The sequence below is a fragment of the Paroedura picta genome, chromosome 1, assembly GCF_049243985.1.
Source record: "Paroedura picta isolate Pp20150507F chromosome 1, Ppicta_v3.0, whole genome shotgun sequence".
Classification (NCBI taxonomy): domain Eukaryota; kingdom Metazoa; phylum Chordata; class Lepidosauria; order Squamata; family Gekkonidae; genus Paroedura; species Paroedura picta.
In genome coordinates, this window is record NC_135369.1 from 72,295,545 (window position 1) to 72,320,758 (window position 25,214).

The 25,214-nt window shown below is 47.8% G+C and overlaps 1 protein-coding gene across 1 annotated transcript; it reads left to right on the forward strand.

Moving 5' to 3' along the window:
* The first annotated feature begins 629 nt into the window (after positions 1–629).
* NFKBIE (NFKB inhibitor epsilon) lies at positions 630–24,343 on the forward strand. The gene is made up of 6 exons (XM_077342319.1): positions 630–1,205; positions 18,746–18,848; positions 19,747–19,969; positions 20,048–20,136; positions 20,802–21,050; positions 22,526–24,343. The coding sequence occupies exons 1-6, from the start codon at positions 838–840 to the stop codon at positions 22,589–22,591; spliced, it is 1,098 nt and encodes a 365-aa protein (XP_077198434.1). The 5' UTR covers positions 630–837; the 3' UTR covers positions 22,592–24,343.
* Positions 24,344–25,214: the final 871 nt, after the last annotated feature.

Consider the following 25,214-nt stretch of genomic DNA (forward strand, 5'->3'; position numbering starts at 1 on the left):
GCGGCGTCTCGCTAAAGCCGCAAAAAGAGGCGCGCGCAACAGATGTCCGCTGAGCGCTGCGTTACAAGACGGACTCGCGAAGCTGAGGGCCTGGTCTTTCAGGGCAAACGCGTCCCCATCTAAAACGGACACAACGCAGCACCTGACAGCTGATAATAGCTCTGCACTGGCACAAGTCCCAGGGCCAACCCAAGGGCACCCGCGGCCCGCTCACCATGGCCACTGTGTCGCAAGGCTTTCTCAAGAAAAGGGGGGAAAGCAAGTTGTGCAACGTGGCCGGTCAGGGCCGGAGTTAACGCCCATCAGGGGCGAGCATACCCGAGCGCTTAACACGGCACTCTTCTTTCGGGATCGGGCCAGCCTGTCAAGCTTCCCCTGTTGACTCAAGGATCACTGGCGGCAGCTCGCAGAAAGAAGTGCCAGGGTGGCTTCTGAGGCGCGCCACTTTCCCTTCTCGCATGCCAGAGCAGTGGCTGGGGGCGAAGAAGCAGCGTCCCTAGAGAGGCCGGACGGGCGGTCGGTCGGTCGGCCCGCACACCTTTTGTCCCACCCAGGCGCGTCTGTTTGGTTTCGAGGGACTGCCCCTGCCTGTCGCTAGGGGGCGTCAGTTGGCGGCGCTGCCAGGCCCTTCCCTTCGGTGCGGCTGGGCGGAGTCGGCCGAGGGAGAGTCCGGGAGGCTGGCGCGGCGGCCGTCCGGCGGAGCTCTTCGCTCGGCATGCGACCTGCGCGGCTCCCCCCGCCCTGGCTCCCTGGGACGCCGCTTGCCCGGAGCGCTTAGGTCGCCCGTGCCCCGAGCGGCTTGTCGGAGGCGAGGCGGCCCCGCTGCGCGGCTGCACCATGTCGGAGACGCGAAGCGACGGCGGCAAGAAGGAGGCGCAGGTGGAAGGCGGCGGCTTGTACCTGGAAGAGGGCCAGTGCGACTCGGGGATCGGCTGCAGCCGCTCCCTGCACGGCCAGCTGGCCGAGGGCGAGCCCCGGTCGCCCTCAGCCCCAGGGGGGCCGGTGGCAAGAGGCCCCGATCCGCCGGGGACAGACGCCGCCTTGGAGCCGGAAGAGAGGCTCGACTCCAGCTACGGATCCTCTTCCCTCGTCGAGTCTTTGCGGGGGCTGGAAAAGACGCCCGAAAACGAGGAGGAGGAAGGAGAAGGAGGCCTTCGGCGGCAGCTGCTGGAGACTTTTCCTTTCGTCTCTGAAGACGGAGACACGTGAGTGGACGCGCAATGTTGCGCGCTTCTCTTGGCTTGCCTTTGCAGGCGAAAAGGAGCCGGACTCGTAAGAAGGGAGGCTCCGCGGTGCAGTGGCCCAGCCGCCCCACGGCCCCGGACGGCAGGGCACTGGGCTCCGCACTGGAAGACGGAAGAGGCGGCTTCTCTCTCCCGCCGTCCGAACTGCGGGTACCGGGCAGTATTGGCGCGGCCGGGCGGGGGGGGGGGGCGTGTGCGGCCCGTGGGAGAGCCCTGGGGAAACGCCTGGTCGTGGCCTGGATCGGCACTGGAGGGCCCCGAACACGCGCCCTCTCTTCACACGCTCTTCGCGGCAAGGTTGGGCGCCCCGGAGGAGAGGGTTTATTTCGTTCCGCCGCAACTTTCGGCCAACGGCCCAGTAGGATCGATCCGTTTTGTTCTCTGATGGGACTTGCTTGGCTGCTGACTCACTGTTGGTGGCATTACTGATTTCAGTGTCTGGCTTGGCTAGTTGGGGGAGCGGTTTCAGCCACCCACCCACCCTTTCAACATAGGAGATAGTGAATCACATTCTCTCTTGGACGGAGACCTCTGTAGAACTCCGGAAAGCGAAAGAAGGAGATACAAAGGGACCTCCTTGCTCTGCAAAGCCACCTAAGGTCAGAGGTGCTCTGCCGCAGCTGACTTTCAGCCCCCATCCATGCTGCCCCCCCCTCGCAAGAAACGGCATCCCTTAGTCTCAGTCGAAGGCCACAGCAGCCTTTCTCTCACAGCCTGCCCGTGTTTGGGAGGTTCTCTGTTCATTGAAGCTGCTGGGTTCTCCTTTCCTGAAGTGCTAGGAATTTCATGAATTCATTCTGAGATGGTGGGTCCCAAGTTCAGGTCTTCGGCAGTGTTGGGCAGACTGCTTCCAGCTAATCTGTTTTCGTATTTCGATGCCCAGAGGAGGCTTAGGCTTCACTCTGAACTCTCCTGCCTCACCAGTGACCCGTGTCTTCCCTCCTGATCCCGTGGACCAGCTTCCTTTCCCAGCTTGCCTGTGCCTCTGCTCCCACTCCCGGGATCTGTGCCAGGGGCATGTCCTGTGTGCTGGCCAGGATAAGGTGGTGGGTGGGTGGACAGATCTATGCAGGGGAAAGAGATCATTCAAAACCCTCCTTCTATCCTTCTCCAAGGCTACTGGGCTTCCTGGCATGTCCTGGAGAAGAAAAGCAGCTTTGGGGTTGGGAAGCACAAGGCAGAGAGAAGGTCCTGGGCCTCCTTACACCTTCCTGTAAATGAAATTGCTCACATATCTACAGGTGTTAGAAAACAGCATCTTTACTTCCATTGCTGCCATATCTGTATCTCAAAGCTAAATGGGTTTCTTATGCCCATCCAGAAAGCAACCGAAGCCAGGCCTCCCACAAGCCAAGGGAGAGGTTGCTACATATTTGGAGAACTCCCCTGATATGCAGAAAAATACCAAATTGTAAATTAACCAGAAGTTAATGCTTCAGTACAGGCTACATGTCCTGCATGACAGCAGCTGAGAGTCACAGAGATCTTTTTTTAAAAGACAAGAGTGAGGAAAATTGGACTAAGAGCTTGTAGAGTCCCTGGGAGGGAAATCTGAGTAGATGGGTGGAAATTTCTCAGTTTTTCCATCCCCAGTGATTCCTCATAGACCCCTTTTTCTCACTATAACTAATAGTAAAGTGGGTGGAAGCAAAATTAGGTAAACCACAGAGCAAGTAGGTGCTTCTGCATGTTCGAGGGACTCCCCAGTATGCAGAATGATGACTTTGTTAGAGGGATACCCAAAAATGTCCTGATAAGGCCTCAGCATACTTCAGGAAGTGTGAGACACTGACAGTCAATAAGAAACAAGGTCAGATGGAAAAAATGACCTACTTGTGCCCCTGACAGCCAGTAGTCCTCTGGAGGGGCTAAATGCTTTTGTTCTCATAGCAAATACCATGGGCCAGTAGCTATCAGAAAAATGAGGACCAGCCGCAGACAAGACTGGGGTTTCTGAATGCTGGTGGGACTCCTAAGTTTGTAGAGAAAAAATGCTTTTGTAAATCTACACAAACGCACACATATACACACACTCTGCTTGATAAAGTCGGATCATATTCAAATCTTGGAGATACAGGAATACCAAGGACAGCTGAGCATCAGATAAAGGGGTAAACTTAGGAGGATTGTGGAAACTCAGAGCTTATAATATTTTGTAGGGGGGAAATGAGGCTGGGATGGAATTTTTCAATATTTATTTCATGGTGTGGCCCATATGTCCTGCTTGGTGTTGTAGCTGATTGACTTGAACGTACGGACTTCTATTTGCAGTGGCCATATTAACTTTTCCACTGCTTCTATGGCTGTGGAGGAGCAGTTTGCTTTTGAGGACAGAGGGGAAAGGAAAGCCACGTGACTGCATCCGACTTTTTTGGTGCTGAGGAGGAGGAGGAGTGGTGAGAAAACCGTATTATTTCACAAACTTTTCTCTGGTCTCCTGGTTTGGAAACCTGGGAGGAGAGGAGCAAACGGCACACAGTGGGATGCATGCAGCCATCTTCCCAGGAGCTGTCCCCCAGTGGAAGTGCCATGCAAGTTGGAGGAAGGCTCCTGAAGCTGAAGGAAAGTTTCAGGCGTTGCCCAGCAGAGTGGTGAGATTAGGGGCAGGATCCACCCTGGGGGCAGCTTCTAGTGCAACACAGCAGGATTCCTTAAAAAAAATTATTATATATGATTTATAAACCGCCCTCCCTGTGAGACTTGGGGTAGTGAATAACATGTTAGAATAGACATAAATCAATGCAATAAAATAATATACAATAAAACATTTAAAACCATCTTGCTTGCTCTGCTTGCTCCCTGTTAACCTATTATCCCACCAGTTGTGCTGGTCTGCTGGGGCGGAGGGAGTATGTTCTGGGAGGAGGGGGAAACCCATTGATTTTGTTGCTTACTCTGGCCTCAAGCAAATGCCTGGTGGAATAGTGCTGTTTTGCAGGCCCTGTGAAACTTTGGTTATTGTGCCAGGGCCCAGATCTCTGCTGGCAGCACATCCCACCAGGCGAGGGCTAAAAACATCCTGACTGAGGCCAGGTACATTTCTTTTGTGCCAGGGATCAACAGCATATTGGCACTTAATAATAATAATAGACTTTTATCCCGCCCTTCCATATTGATCAGGATGGGATGACCTAAGTGCTCTTCTGAGGGTGTATTGGGAGAATCGGTCCCTCAGATACGCAGGGCCCAGATTGCAAAGCAGTCCTCCTATCCAGAATGTGGTTGCCTGGATGTGGGGCTCATCTGATAAAGGGGGATAAAGTCAGGAGTGAGCATTCATCTTTGCACCGAATGAGGTGGATGACTTCTGTGTCTTCTGTCTGGTAAACAGAACTCTTGTGTTAACTGGGAAGGGCGTGTACTTCCAAAAGCCGAAATTGGTCTCTTCAAGTATCTTGCTTTCTGCTGCTTCTGCCGGAAGGAGTGCCAGCCACAGCTGAGGGCGTTTTGTGAAGCAAAATTGGGATTGTTTTATTCACTGATTCTCAGCAATCTCTCCTGGGCAATATCACTTCCTTGTAACAATCCTAATGATGAAAGAACAGAAGTTTGTGGCTACACATTTCTGCTTCCTGTTTCTTACAACTACCATAATGGGATTAGGGCTGCTTCTGGGGCAAATTGGCATCCTTGTTGTCATCGTAAGCAAGTGTGGGTGCCTGTTGGTTCTCAGGAGGCCCTTCTTTGCAGTCATCTTTGCAAAATCTTGCAAAATCCATTCCCAAAGGCTAATTGTGTTACTTTCTGGGGCATAGAAAAAGGGGACAGGTTCACACATGCATATTCATTGGATGATGACTGTAATTATCAAGTGATGGCTTTCACGTGTTGAATGGCTTTAATGTTAGAGGTGAACTTTAACTACCGTGCATTTCGGTTGAGTCAAACCACACATTGGATTGATGGTCACTAACTTTGCCATCCTAAGAATGCTTTCCTGAGAGTAACCCCTATTGAGTAGACTTCAGTAGATTTCTGAGTAGACCTGTTTAGGACTGCACTGTTTTTTTAAAGTAAGTTGACGGACATGCAGGTACAGACCGTTCTTATACTTCCTGAATCACCTGAGAGGATGTGGCATGAACTAGGCACTAGTTGGCCTCTGCACAGAGGCTCTGGTGTCCTTGCTTAACATACTACCTGCTTAGGAATGCAAGAGGCACTTTGGCATTCTGATATTGTAACATAACCACACAAATCAGGGTTATTGTGGGTGGGCAGGTAGTTGTGAGTGTCATGCATTGTGCAGGGGGTTGGGCTAGATGACCTTGGAGGTCCCTTCCAACTCTATGATTCTATGAAACTCTCATTAGCAGTCTGTCTCTCTGATGGTTGTGAGACACTGGCAATCCAGGCAGGCATCTAAACCAAAGCCAGCCATCTCTTTCAGACAGAAACAAGCAGCCAGGCCCAAAAGGGGATTTTTCCTTGCAGAACTGGAATATTGGTGGGGAATGGAGCAATACCATGCTGCTGTTACAGAGAATGGACAGGAGGTGGGGGAGGGCACAATGGCCAGCAGGAGTTCACAGAGGGTAGGGCATTCCAAAGTAGGTGCACCATGGTCCAGAAGGGTCTGTTAAAAACTTCAGAACAATCAAGAATGCTAAGCAAAAATATTAACAAGGGCTCTGTCTTGTGGGACCCGGGTTGGCTTCAGTTTTGCAGGGCAGAGCTTCCTTTATTTTGGGGTCTGAATCCTAAGATGTGAGACATTGGTTAGCAAGTTGTGTGTGTGTGTGGGTTTCCTTTAATTCTAGCTAGACAGCTCAAAGAGGACAGTTGGTTACACAGTGTGTAATTGCCCATCATGCATGGAAGTAACATGCATTTCTTACTAGTCCTGTCCTGGTGCCTTGAAGTAGCAGATACCATGTCAGCTACTTTCACATTGCTTTTCACATATCAGCTTTCTTACACTGGAGGCCATGCGAAAATACCAGTGCTGTCTTTTGACCAGAGCAAGCTTCCAATGCAAGCAAATATTTCCACAGCCAGTGGGATGCTGGTTGACTTCCTGTTCTTCTGTATTCACTCTTCATTTGAGTACAGCTGCCATTTTTGTTTGCTTCGTGCGAAACGCGTCAACCTTGTAGTTCTTTGTTTTGATGAATCTCGGGATTTCCCAGCCCAAGCGACTGCCTGAGAAACTGCCTTTCATACTGTGTGGAAACAACCTGAGCTATTTTAGTAGTGTTGAGTGTGTGTGTGGTCTCTAGTGGAAGGAAGAGGCGGTGGGGAAGCCTGTGCCATGTGGTTACTGCTATTGACTGATGAGAAATCATGTGTCAGTGATGCAGGCTGAACTTTGGTGGATAAAAAAAATTAGGAAGGTGAGAGAGTTTATTGAAATTGATCTGGAAGGGGACCCTTTCCCTAGCACCAGTTGGACCATTTATGCACTGGGAACTTCACTGCCCCAGCCTCTGTGCAGGAGCCCAAATTGGAGGCGGATGAGGCACACCAGGCCAAATACTCCCCTGTGTGAGTGCAGGAAGAAGTGAGGCACCTGCCATGACTAAAACTCCAGCCTGCAGCCTGGCATAAACCCCCCAGTATGTAAACGGTCTTGGTGAACAATAGTTTAGCCTTTCTGGCTTAGTTGGGGCACCTGCCTTTGATTAGCTTGTGGCGGCTCACTACCTTTCAAGTTGATATCCGCAGGATACACGGATGTCTTTGCCCAGCAGTGACATGTAGAAGGCTTCAAGCAAACTTTGCATCCCCGATCCTGACACACCTGCACTGCTCAAGAGTGAAACATCCCAGTGAAATATTTATTCATGGATGAGATAATTACCTCCCCTTACCATAGTAACCACAGCATTTTGCAAGAAGGTTTATACTGCAAATGTTACTGTATTTGAACTGATTTGGAATCACAGTCTTTCAGTAGGGGAAGCAGTGGCCTTTGTAAAGGGCAGGTACTGTGGGCAAGATGCTGTTTGGTCTACACAAAATTGGTGTCTGACAGTTTTAACTTGAGAGACCAAGAAAAAAAATGCATTCCTGTCTAGGTGGGAGGTGGTGCAAATATTCATAATGCTGGGAGAATTTTCTGGAGGAGGAAATCTAATTAGTTGTTTAGTGCATAAAGGAAGATGAATGCTATAGTGTGGTGGGAGAGCTTTCAGAAAACTTTCCTGACATTTTCCAAGAGGTTAGGTAAAAAAAAAAAAAACTCCAGTGCATGAAAGTAATCTGACCTTTATATGGTGGAATAGAAAATAAATGTTTCAAATACTAATTTCTTCAGTGTGATGATTTTCCTTGTTTCAGTCCTCAGTGGGGTTACAGCCTTTTGGAATTCAGGTCTTGAATTCCTGCTTTCATTTTGAAGACTCATCTGCCCTATCACTTTCATCAATGCGCCCATAAAATAGCTCCATAACCAGAACTTCCTAGCTGTTGTGCTTTTTTTTTTAATGCAGTTTCTAAATGTGCAATCTTAATTTGTGGTTCCCAGTTGTGAACACTTGGTTTTCCCGTTATGTAAGTAGACCTCACCTAGGGTGTGCAGTCTAATTTCAGCTGAAGTGTGAAACATTCACAGAGCAATTTTTACATTCAGATTAACTTCACTAAATTAAATTACAGTTGCTTACAGCACCTGCTCTTCACTTTTGATCTCCAGGCATACACAGAAACCGAACTGGAGGGAGTGCTTTAGGCTGGGGCGGAGGCGGGGAAAGGGCTTCCCAGCAGGCCTACCTTCCCTCTTGGCGGCCAACATAGGAATGGCCGCTGTAGGGTGAAGGTTTGGCAACATGGGGGTTGGGCAGGTCCATGCTGGGGCAAGGAGCCAATCAGCAGCCGTGCTTCACGCGACTGCTGATTGGTGCTTTGGGGCCGGACTGACAAGCGGAGGCCCTCCGCTTGTCAGTCCGGGGGAAGGGGCCAATGGGCACCCTTCCTCATCCTGGACAGAGCCCACCCTAAGGGCCCTTAGTCTTTTATTTCTGCCGCTCCCGCTGAGCGGTTTAAAGATGCTTTTTAGAAAGCAAAGGCCAGATTTCTGTGTGGCATTTGTTATGGGGTAAAAAATGAAATAAAAGTGGAATGTGTGAGGTCCAGCCCATAGTTTCCTGGGACCAGCAATGAGGGCACAATGAAGTTTTGGGAATCTTGGAAGAAGCTTATGAATTTGTGGCCTCTTAACAATTATACAAGAGCCTCTTGTGGCGCAGAGTGGTAAGGCAGCCGTCTGAAAGCTTTGCCCATGAGGCTGGGAGTTCAATCCCAGCAGCTGGCTCAAGGTTGACTCAGCCTTCCATCCTTCCGAGGTTGGTAAAATGAGTACCCAGCTTGCTTGCTGGGGGGTAAACTGTAATGACTGGGGAAGGCACTGGCAAACCACCCTGTACTGAGTCTGCCATGAAAATGCTGGAGGGCGTCACCCCAAGGGTCAGACATGACTCAGTGCTTGCACAGGGGATACCTTTACCTTTACCTAACAATTATACATCTAAATAGGGGGAAAGACCATTTTATCTTAAAATAAAATGGGCCCTAGGCCCCCTCCCTGGCAAAGCCTTCGCAGGGCGAAGGCTTCCTGGGGCGTGGTGGTCCCGCTGCTGGAGCCCAGGCATGGCCTCCTCAGCCATGGGCCGCTGCGTGTCGGTGGTAAAGGAGCAGGGCCACTTTGTCTGTGATGTGGTGACCCTGCTCCTTTCCTGCGCCCCCCCCCCGGCCCCGCTGGGTGCGTGGCCAGTGGGAAAGGAGCAGGGCCGCCGCGTCTTTGACACAGCGACCCTGCTCCTTTCCCGAGGGCAAGGGTAAGCTGGTTGGAAGACTTACCAGCGGGTAAGGCAGCTTCTTTGCACAGCAACTCCCCAGTCGGCCCAGCCAAGGACGGACCAAGCAGCCAATGGAGAGCTGCACTTTGCGCGGCTCCCCATTGGCCGCTTGGCCCTCGAGTGATACTCAGAGGGGCTTCGCGGCCCTTGATTCTCCCCTCTGAGTTTTTATCATGGACGTGGCCCGCCCACCCTTTCTCCTCCCCTTTACCCCTTAGGCTTTTATTTATACCACTCCACAGGAGCGGTTTAAAGATATGTGCAGAACAAAACAAAATTGTAACAATCTAAGTTAGCTCAGAAGAAAGCATGAAAGATACTATTTTTTAAAACAGTGGGGGTGATCCTATATGGGCTGGACCTCCCAATTCAGAGTCTGACAGCTAACATTAGCTTTAGTGAAGTTTCCTGCTCCAAAATAATTATTCAGCAGCCGAGCTCCCCGCTATTCCCCCACCCAAGAAATCCTTTTATGTTTATACGTGACAGCTCCTGCTGGTTTGATTTTTGCTAAACTTGATGGTGAAAGGCTGCTGTGTGAGAAGTCTGGACATTAGATGCACTATATCATGGAGATTTTGGCTGAAAAAGTTCCAAATTAAAGACAACCCTCTTTTATATAATAGGTTGCATGCAGGGGTGTATTAACATTTCCCAGGACTGAGCTACCCCTACCAGTGGTGTTAAACATAAATGTGGGATGGTTCTTTGCAAACTCCAAGCTGTCATTGGTGTCTGACTGTGTCTCTCTGTACCCCGTGGCAGCCAAGGAAGTGTAGGTTTGTCAGCTGCTGGGCATATCTGAGCAGAGTATGTCCTGATGCTGGCAGAGCTCAGCTTTGCTTGCTCCAGGCTATCAACAAGTCTTCTGGGGCAACAGGAGGTAAGGAACTTCTCCAGTAAATTAAAGGGCTAATTTGCCCCCCTGGCCACTTGACCCTCAGAGCCAGCAAAACATCCCCATTGAACACCTGAACTGTTTGAATCCAAGGCAAACCATTCAACATCACAGTAATCCAGGTCTATGCCCCAACCACTGCTGCTGAAGAGAATGAAGTTGACTAGTTCTATGAAGCCCTATGAACTCTGGTGCTGGAGAAGACTCTTGTGAGTCCCTTGGACTGCAAGGCGAACAAACCTAGAGGAGATCAGCCCTGCCTGCTCCTTAGAAGGCCAGATCCTGAAGATGAAACTCAAATACTTTGGCCACCTCATGAGAAGGAAGGACTCCCTGGAGAAGAGCCTAATGCTGGGAGCGATTGATGGCAAAAGAAGAAGGGGACGACAGAGAATGAGGTGGCTGGATGGAGTCACTGAAGCAGTAGGTGCAAACTTAAATGGACTCCGGGGAATGGTAGAGAACAGGAAGGCCTGGAGGATCATTGTCCATGGGGTCGCGATGGGTCGGACACGACTTCGCACCTAACAACAACAACAACCCCCTGACTACTATAAGGACATCAGATGTAGTTGATTAGTACAGTGTGTCTTGGCAGGTTTCTGCAGTAGGGCTGGGAGAGCCGGAATAGCAAGGAGGGAGGTGTTGATTCAGGGTGTACTAAAACAGAGGTATCGCCAAGGTTATTGCTGGTCAGTCTCAGATCCTTGTAAACAATTAATTAGAGCAGTTTAAAGAGCCTTCATGGGACAGAGATGGAATTCCCCTCTTCTACATTCCTCAGGAGGTTGTTTGTTTGAATCCTTGATTCCAACAATATTTCCGTCCCCCCTCTCCTCTCTTCCTTTTTGTAGGAATTTCCTCCCTTTACTTGAATTGTTGGTCCTTCCAAGTGCTGGGTCAACAATGCAATTACCCACATGCCCCAGTTCCTTCACTAGGAAAAAATAATCAAATAAAGGACCCTGAGTGAGTGGAAGGGTTTCTTTGATTTGTTCTGCTTCTATGGCTTTACTGGCATGTCTCAGCCTGGGTGGCTACAAGCAGCACTGCTCACCAATCTGTGGTGCAAATCATGGTCTTGAAACTCCACCCTGAAATCCTGGTATGCCACCAAATCATGTGTTGTTGGGATGTCTGCATTCAGATGCTGCCACTTAACTAGGATATATCAACCAAGGTTTATCATGCTTTCTTAATGCAGCTGATGGGTGGAGCACGTACAAACTCGGTCACATGTTCCCATTATGTTTTGTGTCAGTGCCATTATATGTGGTTAGCGGGAATTGGGAATGTGGAATGATGATGTGTGTTTTGCACTTTTATTTTGATAACTTTGTATTTATTGTTGGATTGCCTCAGGAGTGGGTTGTTCACTGCTAGGTTGAGGAGACAGAAGTAGGGGGGAGGGGAGCAGGGTTATATAAGAGACTCTCATCTAGTTGGTGAGACCCAATTCTAGAACCGAATCTTTCCTGCTTGCGCCCCCTAACTGCTTTGAGTTTGGTAGAGGGTGTTCAGAGCTTTGACAGTTCAGAAGTATGGTTATTCCCTTGCAGGTATGCACTTAGTAGTTCTGTGAAGTGAGACAGAGAACACTACAAAATCCAGTTACTGAGGCCCAGGAAACAGCAACTGGGTCTTCCCTCTCACCTGGCCTCATGACATGCATAATCAGGAACTTCCCACTTCAGTACCAAAATATCTCTGCCTCTTTGCAGTGTCAATGCATGTCAAGCGTTGTGGTGACTAGGTAGAGATGCAGTTCTCTCATGAGTCATGTGCACAGTCTACATCAAATAAGCACATGTATTCTGCAGCAACAGAACAAAAGCTTGAAGAAGTGGATTATGTGTACGCTCTGCATATATGAAATGTCCATGCATTTATTTATAATGTAGATGTAGAAGAAAAATAATGGGCTTTTATATGCCATTTTTGTCTACCATTAAGTAATGCAAGAGAGCCTCTTGTGGTGCAGAGTGGTAAGGCAGCTGTCTGAAAGCTTTGCCCATGAGGCTGGGAGTTTAATCCCAGCAGCCAGCTCAAGGTTGACTCAGCCTTCCATCCTTCCGAGGTCGGTAAAATGAGTACCCAGCTTGCTGGGGGGTAAACAGTAATGACTGGGGAAGGCACTGGCAAACCACCCCGTATTGAGTCTGCCATGAAAACGCTAGTGGGCGTCACCCCAAGGGTCAGACATGACTCGGTGCTTGCACAGGGGATACCTTTACCTTTACCTTTAAGTAATGCACATGGAGGTCTCAGGAGGATTACTATCTATCCAGGTGTCAACCAGATTTGCTTAGCTTTAGAAGAGAGCTGCATTGTATGTCTCTAAACCAGCCTTTCTCAGCTTTTCTACCATTGATAAACCCCTGAAACATCCTTCAGGCTTTGAGAAATCCCAGAAGTGGTGTGATCATGCAGATTATAGTTGAAGTGTAGCTGTAGACACACCCACCCAGGGCCCCTCCCCTTCCCACCCCCTCCAGGCCCATCACTGGCTATTTTGGGAGGGAGGGACAGGTCAATATACCCAATAAATGTTTAACAAATTTAAAAATATATATTTAAAAATAATAATTAACTCCCATCCATTTGGGAAACCCTTCAGGCTGCCAAGAAACCCCAGGGTTTCATAAACCCTGGTTGAGAACACCTGCCCTAAACCATATCCTGGGCCTTTCTCTTCCCTCTGCATACCCCTCTCCTTTGTAGAGCTGTCAGGCATAAGGGCTAGAAATCAGCTTTTTGGTTTTTAATGGAAAATTAGATTCTCAAGATACTAATTCTGTGCTTGTGTGGTGTAGCTATGGGATGTGTATAAGCCTCTGTTGAGTCTGTGATATGGCACTTAATGGGGAACCACACAACTGAAAATATGTGGGTATAGCTTTGTTGCATTATGTTAGCTTGTAGCTAGCAAAAGGACTGTAACATCTTAATGTGGATGTATTTTACATATTGCACATAGAGCTATTCCATGCGGTTTGGTCCCATAGTCCTCTGGCAATGTCAAAAATCTGTTTTTGCACATTTTTCAGTGGCTTGGGATTGGGCCACAGTGAAGCAGCTTTCGCTCTGAAAAGGCATCCTTTGAGTAAGGCCAACAGAGCGAATATCTGGAGAAACATTTCTGGTTGCTGAAGCTTCTAGATATCTACATCTTCTTGAAGGTTCTGAAAGTTGGGCCTCCCCCTGCCTTGATTGCCATGGCTAGCTGTTAAGAGGAAGTGGCTTGACAGGAGATCCAGAGGATTCTGTATTTGTCACCAGCAGCCTCTGTCCTGACAGCTGTGCTTAGCTCTGGCAGATAAAAAAGCAGCATTGGTTTAAAGTTCACTGCAAACTGTCTTGGAAAGTCCCTGCTCCTGAGAGTCCTTATCTACAACACAGTTGCTGGAGAGCAGGGATACACCTGTAGCCACATGAGAATGCACCTAGGGTGTGGAAGATTGACCAAGATAAGCTGACAAACTGTGCATGTGGGGAGAACCCATGGCTTCCTGAAAGCCTGTGAAACATAGTACTCTGGAACTGACAGGGTTACTAGTATGAGAAGGATATTGAAGCAGCTGTCAGTGGAATAAGAGACTTTCCTTGGCTCTTTCTGCCAGAACTCCCAGGCTAAAGTGCCATGTGTCATATTGTTTGGTTTTTCTTCTGGCTAAGAATGCTCTAATGCAGTGCCTTTAAATGATAACTCTTTGGTAATACATTCCCTCAAAAGTTCTGGGATGTTTCATGCTCAACTCTGTTGACACCCATCTTTGGTGATGCCTCTAAACCTTGGGGATTGCTTTTAATCGAAACCATATCATGGGCCTTTCTCTTCCCTCTGCATGCCCCTGTCCCTTTCAGATCCATCAGGCATTGCTTGTTCATTTTCAGACTTGTGTAAGGGCTAGAAACCAGCTTTTGGGATTTTAATGGAAGCTTAGGTACTTGGCTGATGGATTTGCTTGCATGATGCTACAGAAGGGAAAAGCCAGGAGGGAAGCAAATGAAATGAAAAGAATTGTCTACATGATAAATACTCTAAAATGAAAGTTCTTCCTGCAGTCTCAATGTTAGGTTTCTGGTCACCTTTTTCAGTCTAAGGTGAGGGTAAACCAAACAGCTACTATTTCGATCATAACCCATACATTCCAATGTGGATATTGTGCCTGGATACACAAAGAGACTTAAAGGCAATGTGAAAGAGGCATCACTACTTGCATGTACAGCTCCTATGTTCACCTTTGTTAAGCAGGTTTGCAGGGTTTAGGCACTGCTTTAAAAAAATGCCAAACCTGTTTGGACAGGTGTGACAGAAGGATTGAAAAAACTCAGGAAGTAAAAAATCTCTCAGGCCACGCTCACCTCTTGAAAATGACAGGCCGTTAACCCTAGGCTCCTGTCATAAATTTGGGTCTTCTGCTTCTTAGTCGCTGCTGCAACCATCATAAAAAAAGTAAAGGTAAACATATCCCAGTGGATGATGTATTTTGGAATATTATATAAAATAAGTTATAACCATGCTTTCAGGTTCAACAAGAAATCAAAGACATCACTAATTGTGCAGATTGCAGCCTCAACCTTTTCTGCTTTGCTTGCTGGGGGAGGAGCCAGTTCAGCGGCTAGCCAGCCAAGGATTCACTGTTTCTGAGCAATTAGATCCCTCTGATCTAAGGTCTTGCAAAGTTCTACTGTGAGATTTGCAAATTCTGTAAGGGAAACTGAGTTGTGGCTTTCACAATGGTTTGCACTGAGCATTGTTTCTGGGGGCAGGCATGTAAGTAGTCTCTTGCCTGGTGGTCTGAGAATGACCTCAGAGAATGTATTTTTATTGGGGGGGGGGAGGAATAATAATCCTTTTCCTATCTTTTCTAAAAGACTGTCAAATGACAAATCTAGGTAAGGGTAGGCAGTTGATGGTGTGGTGTAGGGACTTCTGTTATGTCGCTTGCAGAACTGGTCTAGGGCAATAGACTTAGCTTAAGAAGTGTATAATGAAACTGACCTTTCAACAGGAAAAGGGTACCTCACAACTAGACGCCTCCAGCTCAGGGGTTTCAAGTTTACACAAAACTGAGAGGGTTCAGAGGAGAGCGATGAGGATGATCCGGGGCCAAGGGACCAAGCCCTCTGAGGAAAGGTTGAGGGGCTTGGGAATATTCAGCCTGGAGAAGAGGAGGTGGTGGAGCTCAGGTAGAACAGATACATCCATGGATATGTTGTCATCCCGTCCTCGACATACACCATCCACTTAAATCTCTACTGTTATCATGCGCCAATTTCAGAAAGCCCTCCCGGGAACTGTGCCGTTTTATGTAGGTCCAACTAACAGAAACGACTCTAGCAGTACTTTACACAATACATGGCAAACAGTTAGAGGGGCAGACCTCGCCCCCCCAAAAAAAATTATACCTGCATCAGATTATGCAGCCCAGTCTTAAAGTGTTTATTCAGAAGCAAGGTTGCTAACTTTCAGAAGCACGAACACACACACACAAAGAACTGAATACACAGATATTTTGCAGGTGAAATTTCCCACCACTTCTGTCTCCCTGCCAACCAGAATTCTTCACCTGCTAAATTTCCCCACTGAAAGCACAGGAGTTGGACCGGTCCAAAAAGGGAACAGCTACCAGCTACATGCCAGTAAACTCTGGCGGTGGTGGAAAATGTTGTCAAGTTACAGCTGAGGTACAGCAACTCCCACTGGGTTTTCTAGGCTGGAGACATTGCCTGCCTCTACATGGCCACCCTGGGCTTCTTCCATCAAAATACATAGCAAGGTTGCCCCCAGGAGTGGTTGAAGGATTTGCAGGGCCCAGAGCACCAGAGCCAGTTTGAGGATTTGTGGGGCCCTTGCAGAGTACAATTGTGGATGGAGCAGCCAGATTGGGAGTAGAGGGGGCCCCCCCACAGTGGAAAGGGGTGTCACCCCGAACACCCTTAAAGAGTGAAGGGGGGGGGAGGCTATGGCCCTGATCCATTGGAGGCCTGCAGCATGTGCTACATGGATGAACTGGCCCTGGTTGCCCCTGCTTAGCTTCTAAGATCTGATGAGATCAGGCTAGCTATGTCACAGCTAGTAAACCCTGGATGTTTGAATTCAGATGAAATGAGCCCCAGGAACAGTCCAGCCTGTTTCTCTCTGAATTGATGCATTTCTTGCATGCCTAAGCTTAGGAGAGCTAAACTATGTTCAGCAGCTTATTTGCTGGCCATGGCAGCTGCGGGTAGGGTTCCTTGGCCCTCCCCCACCTGTTGCTGAGGCAACTGTGGGTGGCCACTGCTTTGATGGGTAGGGAAATTCCCCATGCCCATGTGACCTTGGGCTTCCCCCTCGGGCCTAGGCTGCTTGCTGAGCCACAGACACTCTCCTGTCTGGGCTGCAGAAGTGTGCAGATCTCTGTGCTATAAAGTCTTGCTATTATCATTTCAGTGGCCTGGGCAGAAGTTTCCAAATTGCTCATGGGGCCACAGCTTCCTGTAGCAGCAGCCCCGACTGGGGGATGATCTGCATTATAGGGCCTTGTGCTGCGGTAGCCCAGTGTTCAGAGTTCTCCTTTCCCATCGTCTCCTTCCGTAGTGCCTCCCACATCCCTTCCTTTTGCTTCCTTGGAAATCCCCTTCATAGACAGGCGGTGGATGCAGAAGCTGTTCACAATGTCCTGTGTCAATGATTCTCCAAGTTTAAAGACCTGTTTTAAAGTTCCTTGTAATTTTGAATAAATGGGCAAATATATAGTGCTAACTAAAGGAAGGTTTATTTAGGTGACAAGGTAGATGCTGGTGCATTTTGAGAAGAGAGAAGAGCTATTATTTTGTACCCAACTTTTCACTACCCAAAGGAGTCTCAAAGCAACTTACAATCGGCTACCCCTCCTCTCCCGCAACAGACACCCTGTGAGAAAGGTGGGCCTGGGAGAGTTCTGAGAGGACTGTGACTGGCTCAAGATCACCCAGCTGGCTGCACGTGGAGGAGGAGTGGGGAATCAAACCTGTCTCTCCAGACAGCTGTCTCTCTTAACCACTGGTGGCTAGAAACTGGGGCGGGGGGGGGGTGGTGGAGGAAATTGTAGTGTTTATTCAGGATTGTGGATGCAGATTTAATAAAGTTGTTAACAAAGGTAGATCCTTAATCGTGTAGAAGCTACTCTACAATGAGGCCTTATTAGAGCATCAGTATATCTTTAATCTTCCTCCTTTTTAATCCCAAGGTTTTTGGGAGCATTTGTGTTTGCCTCCATGGTTGACAGCACCAGCCTGGGAAATGCCTGGAGATTTTGGTATGGTGCCTATGGAGAAGAGAATTTGAGGAGGGATTCTGCCTAGAATCTATGATATATCATACAGTTTGCCCTTTGAAACGGTCATTTTCTCCAAGAGCCAGTTTGGTCCAGTGGTTAGGAGTGCGGACTTCTAACCTGGTGAGCCGGGTTCGATTCTGCGCTCCCCCACGTGCAGACCGCTGGGTGACCTTGGGCTCGTCACAGCACTGATAAAACTGTTCTGACCAGGCAGTGATATCAGGGCTCTCTCAGCCTCACCCACTCCACAGGGTGTCTGTTGTGGGGAGAGGAAAGAGAAGGCGACTGTAAGTCGCTTTGAACCTCCTTCAGGTAGAGAAAAGCAGCATATAAGAACCAACTCTTCTTCTTCTTCTAATTATTCTCTGTAGTCTGGAGACTAGCCATTTCAGAAGAATTCCAGGCCCCACCAGGAGACTGGAAACCTTCCCTCTAGTAGACAGCAAGGCATTCTGGGGATGGTCTTGTCATGTAGACCTTGCTTTCTTCTCTTCACCCTTTGTAGGAATCCTGATTGAGAGATCTGAAATTCTACTTGCAGGTCCCACCCACTGGGGCCTGTTATGTAGATTCCAATACCACATGCTGAAGTCAGTATAGATTGGTTTTCAGCACACTGTCATAGTTCAGCAGCAACATTTGAGTGCTTTAGTGGCAGGCCAAGAGCAAGAAGACAGCAACTGAGATAACTCCAGCTGTTGTGTGCTGAGAAGGTTGTCAGAATAAGCTGAGTCCTAGAATACAACTATGACTGTGCCTTGATTGATGGCTCAATTGTTTAACTTCTGGAATAATTTAGTGGCTCCAACTTCCCCATGGACCCCACTCCAAGATTTGCACCTCACATTTTGCTTGCCTTGCTTTAGAAAAGCACAACTTTCCTGTTCTTAAGAAGAAAGCAGAATTGGTCCTGGCTTTACTTCTGGGTTCACCTTCGGCAGAGATGCTGAAGTTTTAACAGAATTATGCTTGGCTTGTGAGGGTTAGTCTTGGCTTGTGAGGGTTAGTCTATATTCACAGAATCACAGAGTTGGAAGGGGCCATACAGGCCATCTAGTCCAACCCCCTGCTCTACGCAGGATCAGCCCTAAGCATCCTAGGCTTGTGGGACACTGGTTGCTATTAATTTCACCCTCAGAATGTTTGCAGGTACATTTTTCTCCTCTGGTGCCAAGCAGGAAATACCTGGTTGGCTAACTGCAAGTGACAAATTCCTTTGCTAGGTCTAGTGTCTGTTGGTCCTGCCCATCCTGTGAAAAAGTGTCAGGATGGAGAACTTCTCAGCAAGAGAAGCAGTAACTACTGCTTGCATATGGAACTCTAAGCAGCTGTGTTAATGGTCTGTTCCAACAGAGAAATACAAATGAGGAGCTGGGTGAAGACTTGTTCTTCCAGCATGTCTCAGAGCACCTTACATCTTCCTTTTTTTAAAGTGTTTTTGATAATAGCAGGTTGAGATTATTTGGATGCACCACAGACTAATCCCTTTCCCCCTCTTGACAGGCTACTGCACCTGGCAATCATCCACTGCATGCCTTCTATAGCACTCTGCTGTGTTGCCCAGCTGCCCATGGAAGTCTTGGAGATCCAGAATGACTTATTCCAGGTGTGTGTATGTGTGGCCTCACTGCTTCTTCTACTCTAGGGAAAGAAAGGGTTCTGCGAGATGGTGAGGATGTAGGTCATTCCCTTTCAGCAAGTAATAACAAGTGACTAGTGCTTCTTTGAGAGACTATATAAATACATTCCTTGTGCTTCTTGTTGCCATCTTACCAAGTGATCAGTGCACACAGAAATGTGACCCTGCTAAGCTGGGAGGTAATCCTTGAGATGCGTTTAACTGCTTATAGTATCCATGATCTGGACATCTGGGCCAGCCGAGCCGTAGTTGCATGCAGCATGGTGGTCTAAATGAGGATGCCTCTCCTCCTCTGAGCTTGTTGACTGACGGTTGCACCTGCATCTAGATTGGTTTCAGCAGAACACATGGAGTCCTGCTTCCAACTGGGTGCTTTCCATTACTGGACCAGTATGTCTTACTGTTTGTGCCTGAAATTGCTAGGTGTTGTACAGAAATTATAACCTTCCTTGCCAGTCAGTCAAAGAGGTATACGAAATACTGGCATGCATCCCTGATTTTGATCAGTGTTTTGTATAATGTTACTTAAGGGGGGGGGGCTGTCACCAAAATAATCCAAAGTTTACCTGGAAAAATGAAGTGAAAAAACAAGTTTTTTATTTTTATTTTTCTACTAGTCAGGAGGAGCATGAAGCAATGGAGAAAACCAAAGTCATGACCTTGAATTAATGTCTAGTCTACAGAGACTTACTAGTCCTTCTCCACATGCTTTCTTTACATGAAAATTGAGACTACTATGATGCTGCATTTGGCACCTGTTACCAAATTTTGTACTTTTGTGGTGCAGTCACAGAAAACCCACAAATGTATTTCTGCCCCCGCGTCTTTCTTCTTTTTGAACTGTTCTTGTTTTTGCTGTATGTAGACCCCACTACACCTGTCTGTGTACCTGGAGCAGTCTAATGTGGTGGAAGAATTAGTGTTAAGAGGGGTGAACACAGCACTACAAGATCGCAATGGAAACACCCCACTACACTTGGCCTGTGAGCAGCAGAGTCTGGAGTGTGCCCAGCTGCTGCTGCCAATCTTTGGCAAGCCCTTGGAGTCTAGGAGAACCCTACAAAATCTGCAGCTCCAGAACTGGCAAGGTGAGAAAAAGCATAGTTTGATCAAGAGAGTATTCATGCTCAAATATGAACAATTCCCTGATATGTCTTGTCCTTTAGGTTTGACCTGCCTGCACATCAGCACCTTAAAAGGGAATCTGCAGCTGATGGCACTGCTGGTGAAGAATGGCGCTGACATCAACGTTCAGGTATGGTTAAGCCCAAGGGTAGCTGGTAGAACTGCATATCCCAGTTATGCCCGGGCAACACTGGTACTGTGCCTTTGGTGACACATGTATAGAGTTCGGTGTTGTGTTGAATGTAAATGTCAGCATGTAGAAAACTTTCAGTATTAACTTGAAAAAAAAAGTTTCTCCCCATTGTGTCTTTGAAGATTAAAACTGAAAATGTGTGGGCAATGGCTGGTAAATTTTCAAAGTGTAGAAACTGGACTGAGCAGGGCTTAATGGTCTAGAACTTTGCATAGCCCCTTGTTCCTATGCCTGTCCAGTCAGAATCAGAAAACTTCTATGCAAACTAACATGCACAAAAGCCACTGGATCTGTATAAATTGTCCCAGGTCACATAGTACAGCTTTTCTAGGAAAAAACTGGGTTGATTTTGGCCAGATCATAAATAGCCTGGTGTGGATCCCATTACATGGGTGAATACTGAAAAACAATGTTAGATTGTAGCTGTAAGGCAACATTGCAACTCCGGGGGCAGACCGTCAAATGAATTCAGACAGGAAGTCCCTGGCGCGCTTCTCGCAAGATATGCAAAGTTCATATATATGTTGGAGCTACTAAAATCCATGCTGATTCTGAGACTGAATAGAGTGTACGATCTCTCATGCTGCTGTCTTTGCTTCCAGGATGGTACAAGTGGAAAGACACCACTTCACTTAGCAGTGGAGAACCATGACGAGATGGCTGTTAAGCACCTTCTGCAAATGGGAGCCCAGGTGGATGCTCGGATGTACAATGGCTGCACCCCACTTCACCTGGCGGTAGGCAGGAAGGACGCAGCCATAGCTGCCATCCTCTGTCGCTCGGGGGCAGACACCTTGCTGCGGAACATGGAGGATGAGACCGCCCAGGACTTGGCTGATGGCAACAATGATGTGAGTGTGGCTCAGAGGCCGGTGGCTGCTGCTACTGCTGCTGCAGGGAACTTCTGGCTATTAGTTATTTCAGCTGCAGGTCTCTCCATGCAACCTTTGTGATGGCCAGAGTCCAGTTCTGTGGAGTCTGCCACTATCCTTGCATTTATCCAGCAGGAAGGAGCTGCCAAACTGGCTGGTCTGCCTCGTTGCTGCCACTGTTGCCTCTGCCGCGGCACCATTGTAGTGTCTTCAGCATAGGCAGGTCTCAGTAGTTCTGATCTGCTTCAGTGGAGCTGTTTAGCAACTGCCCTCTTTTCCTTACTGTGTATGAGTATAAGCAAGCCAGAACTAGCTGTGGGTCTGGTCAGAGTTAGGCAACAATTTTTACCTTGCTTTCTGTATCAGCCCAATTCAGTGGTAAAAAACAGGACTATAATAAAGAAAATGCAGAACACCGTATGGAACTGAATTCTGCATTTCTACATGTTGCAAACAACACCACGTCGCCTCAATCTGTCCTTGCTGATGCACAGACAAACATGCCTGAGAAGCAGGTTCCTTCCCTCTCGCTCCTGTTGCAGTGCAGAGAACATGGCCATGGGGACCTGGGGACAGGTCACCGCTCTCCCATGAAGTTCACTGGATAACTTTGAGCCAGTCATTCGCTCCATGGAGGTTCTACCTCACCAAGATACTTTGAGGATCATATTGGTGCTCCCTACAACCAGGACCAGGATTAATACCTCCTTTTGAAATTATTGGTTAATCAATATGTTTGAATTTGAGAGAATTAAATTGCCCCATGCAGGGAGCTGTTGAAAAAAACCCAGAGAGTTCATGGGTCTTGGCACCATGTCAGTGACTCTAGTAAACTGAGAGTCTGCTCTACAGAGAACTTGGGGTAATGATGAATCCAGTCCTTGATGCATAGCTATTGTACTGTGCTGAAATGAAAGGTTTTTTTCCCCTGTACATGGCAGTCCACAAGTGGCAAATAAATGCATAGGCGCAGTACCTGGGGACACCCAGTTATCAAAAAGTAAGTACTGGGGAATGAGATACTACATTATGCATGGTATCCCTACAGATTGCTAGAAAGTTCCTGCCATGTAGACAAGAGCATAGAGGCATCTTAAAGACTTCTTTGTTCTGCCCTTTCGTGGATTATATCCGGGCTTTTTGTCATGCCACGGAGCGGGTCATCATTCCACTACTTAGTCCGCAAAAGCTTCTGTTGGAACAAATTTTTTGCTGGAACAAACCAACACAGCTACTCTTCTGGAATTGTTTCCATGTAATTTCCTTCCATATGAGTATCTATGGCTAATGATTTTATGGCAGTGCCCTCTTGGGCATGGAATGTACAATACTAACAGTGCAGTCCAATGTAGCCTTCCATTGTGTATTTGAAACAGCAATATGACTGTGTTAGCAAGCTTTGAGAGGCTGTTTCTGTACCAACCCTGTCCTTTTCTTCTCCTTTCCATTCACAGATACTTACTCTCCTGCCTTTTGATGACCTGAAGATCTCTGGGCAGCCTGTGGTGTGCTCCAGTTGAGCATCCTAAGACTTGAATGAGGTTCTTGCTTTTTTGGGAGATGGAAGACCAGAACACTGCTGCTACAGTTTGACCAGACCAGAGTTGGCTCCCGGAAAATAGTTCCGTTCGTAGCAGAGTCTGAGGCTTTCTGCCTCCTTCAGACACTTCTTGATAGTGCTCTGGACTGCGGGAGCTGCTGCTGGAGGGACACTGCTCCTTGTACATTGCCTTCATGGCCTGGAAGATGAAAGGAAATTGCCTCCCTTTTGAAGGACACAGGTTCAGACTGACGAGGCCTGTGTTTGCTTCACTTGCTTTGGCTTTGGCCCAAAGGCCAGAGATTCTGGAGAGGTGGCTTTGTTCCCCCCCCCCCTTAGACTGTGCAGTGAATAGAGATGGCAAATTAGCCCTGCTTCCCCCTGAGGTTTATCTGTCTCGATTCAACACAGCGGATGGTGTTTGCTTTTAAGATATAAGAAGAGTTTCCTGACCTAGTTTCCTGCATCTCATGAATTTCTTTCAGTGGCCACTGCAGTCTGCTCTGTTATTCTGGCTTGTATGTCTGTGGTGTTGAGGGCTTTCTGAGCCCTTTCTTTCACTTTAGCCTATCTGCTGCCCCCCTTGGAGGATATCCCGTCGCTAATAGATCACCAGGAGCCTGCCTTAAGTTCTGCCCATAATATGCAGAACTTGAAGAAAACTTGAAGGCTGAGCTCGAGGAGAAATGTGCCATCCACCACTTCTGCCTGGAAATAATGGCTGTTCTTTGGGATAAGGCTCAGGGAGATGCGCTGTTCTGTTCCAGCTCTGTTCAGGTTTGCTATTTATCCTGAAGTGCCAGCTGCTTTATTTAATTGCGGCACTATAAATACCACACTTCCCCCAGGCAAAGGAATGCTGGCAAACTGAATTCCTGCTTAGCTCATGAAACAAGAAAACGCCAGGATCTGTCCCACTTCAGTCAGGGGTTATTGGCTTCCTTTCTGGGGTACTGCTCTTTTGCAAAGTCATTTTTCTTGGCTGTGTCACAAGAAGGCTCTCACCTCTTTTGCCATCCTAGTGGGAGAAGCTGTGTCACTGGAGCAGCTTCCTGCATCCTATTTCTTAGCATCTGAAAAGAACTTTTTCTGGGAGTTGTTAGCCTCAGCTGTGAGTAATCAATTCCTCTTGCTTCTCTCCATCTCCTAAATTATGGGATAGGTGACACCCCCCCCCCCCAAGCCACCTGTTTCAAGAACTTTCCACAGAGTGCTTTGGAAATAGGGACCAGCAAAGTGAGGGGATGCAGAATCGTTGAGGCAGAACTGATTTCTCCACTGTGCTCTGCCAAGAGGCTGTATTGCACATGCTCTCTCCCTGTCTTTCCATGCCCTTGTTGCAGCTGATGAATGAAGCATTTTGGATCAGCAGACAAAAGAGTTGCTTACATGCAGCCCTTACTTTGCTGGACTGGGGAAATTCCCAGCTCTTTCCCTCCTACTGTTGCTGCCTGGGAGTGGCTGTTTGTAACCTGGCAAGTCCTGGGTGGCGCAATCCACAGGGATATTTTAGGTAAAGGCTTTCTCTTCTTCCTTCCCTGTTAGGGTTTATTTTGCTTTTAAAAGAATGGGTTTAGAAGCAGAAGCAGCACCTTAATATGCATCATTCCCTGCTTGATATTTCCCTCCGTGTATTTTGTTGGAGTTAAAAAAGACTTTTGCTTTCTCAACTTTCTTCCCCCCATGTTTCTCTTTGTTTTCCAATTACAAAATAAATGGTTTTTCAGTTGGATATGTCTGCTTACTTTGTAAGTCAAGTAGCATGGCTGGCTTCAACAGAGCCCATTTATTGTTCTACAATTTCCAAATAATATATTCAGGAAGGACTTTCAGCTGAGATATCAATACATGTTTGTTTATTATTTGACTTGTTGACTGCCACTCCTGGACCAGGCATGCTCATGGTAGTTCACAATAAAACTCCAATAAAATATTAATAACATTACAAAATCCTCTGGCAGCATAACCCCATTATACTCCCTCCCAACTCAGCAGTTCATCATGGTCCATAATGGCCCTTCTCCCACACACACCACCTACTGGCCACGCGCGCATGTGTGTGTATGTGTGTGTGTGTGGGGGGGGTCACCTCCTGCCTTAGATATTCAAGGAATCCTGAGGAGGGACCCATGATCTTCCACAGCCAGTCTCTCAACCAAATGCCTGGTGGAAGCACACTGTCTTGCAGGCCCTGCGGAACAGTGATAGTTCCATGGGGACCTTCAGCTCTTCTGGGAGCTCATTCTGGGGCCCAGACTGCAGATGTGTAGATCAGGTCTGAATCGCAATACGTGGAGAGTGACGCATGAGAAAAGCAATGGGAATTTAGACTCTTGAGAAAGGGAAGTTTGCACTTTTTAAAAAGTGACTTCACACATCCTGTTCTCTGCTTATATTTAAAAATGTGCTGCCATCCTGTGGCTGCTCTTAACTGCAGCTCCTTCCTGTAATTCCATCATAGCCGTCCTGCAGTGTAACAAACCCTCAGAAAACATGTAGGAGTAGGATATTCTGGTGCCTTTATTCTCACTGACTCCGGGTGGCAGTGAAATTAAATACTTGGGAAACGCAAAGAACAGGACCCTTTCCAGCTGCTAGTGCTT

Excerpts from the sequence above, each read along its gene's own strand:
- NFKBIE (XM_077342319.1), top strand. The coding sequence starts at position 838 with ATGTCGGAGACGCGAAGCGACGGCGGCAAGAAGGAGGCGCAGGTGGAA. Across the intron at positions 18,849-19,746 it reads TCCAGAATGACTTATTCCAG|ACCCCACTACACCTGTCTGT; the intron begins GTGTGTGTATGT and ends TGCTGTATGTAG. Across the intron at positions 21,051-22,525 it reads TGGCTGATGGCAACAATGAT|ATACTTACTCTCCTGCCTTT; the intron begins GTGAGTGTGGCT and ends TTCCATTCACAG.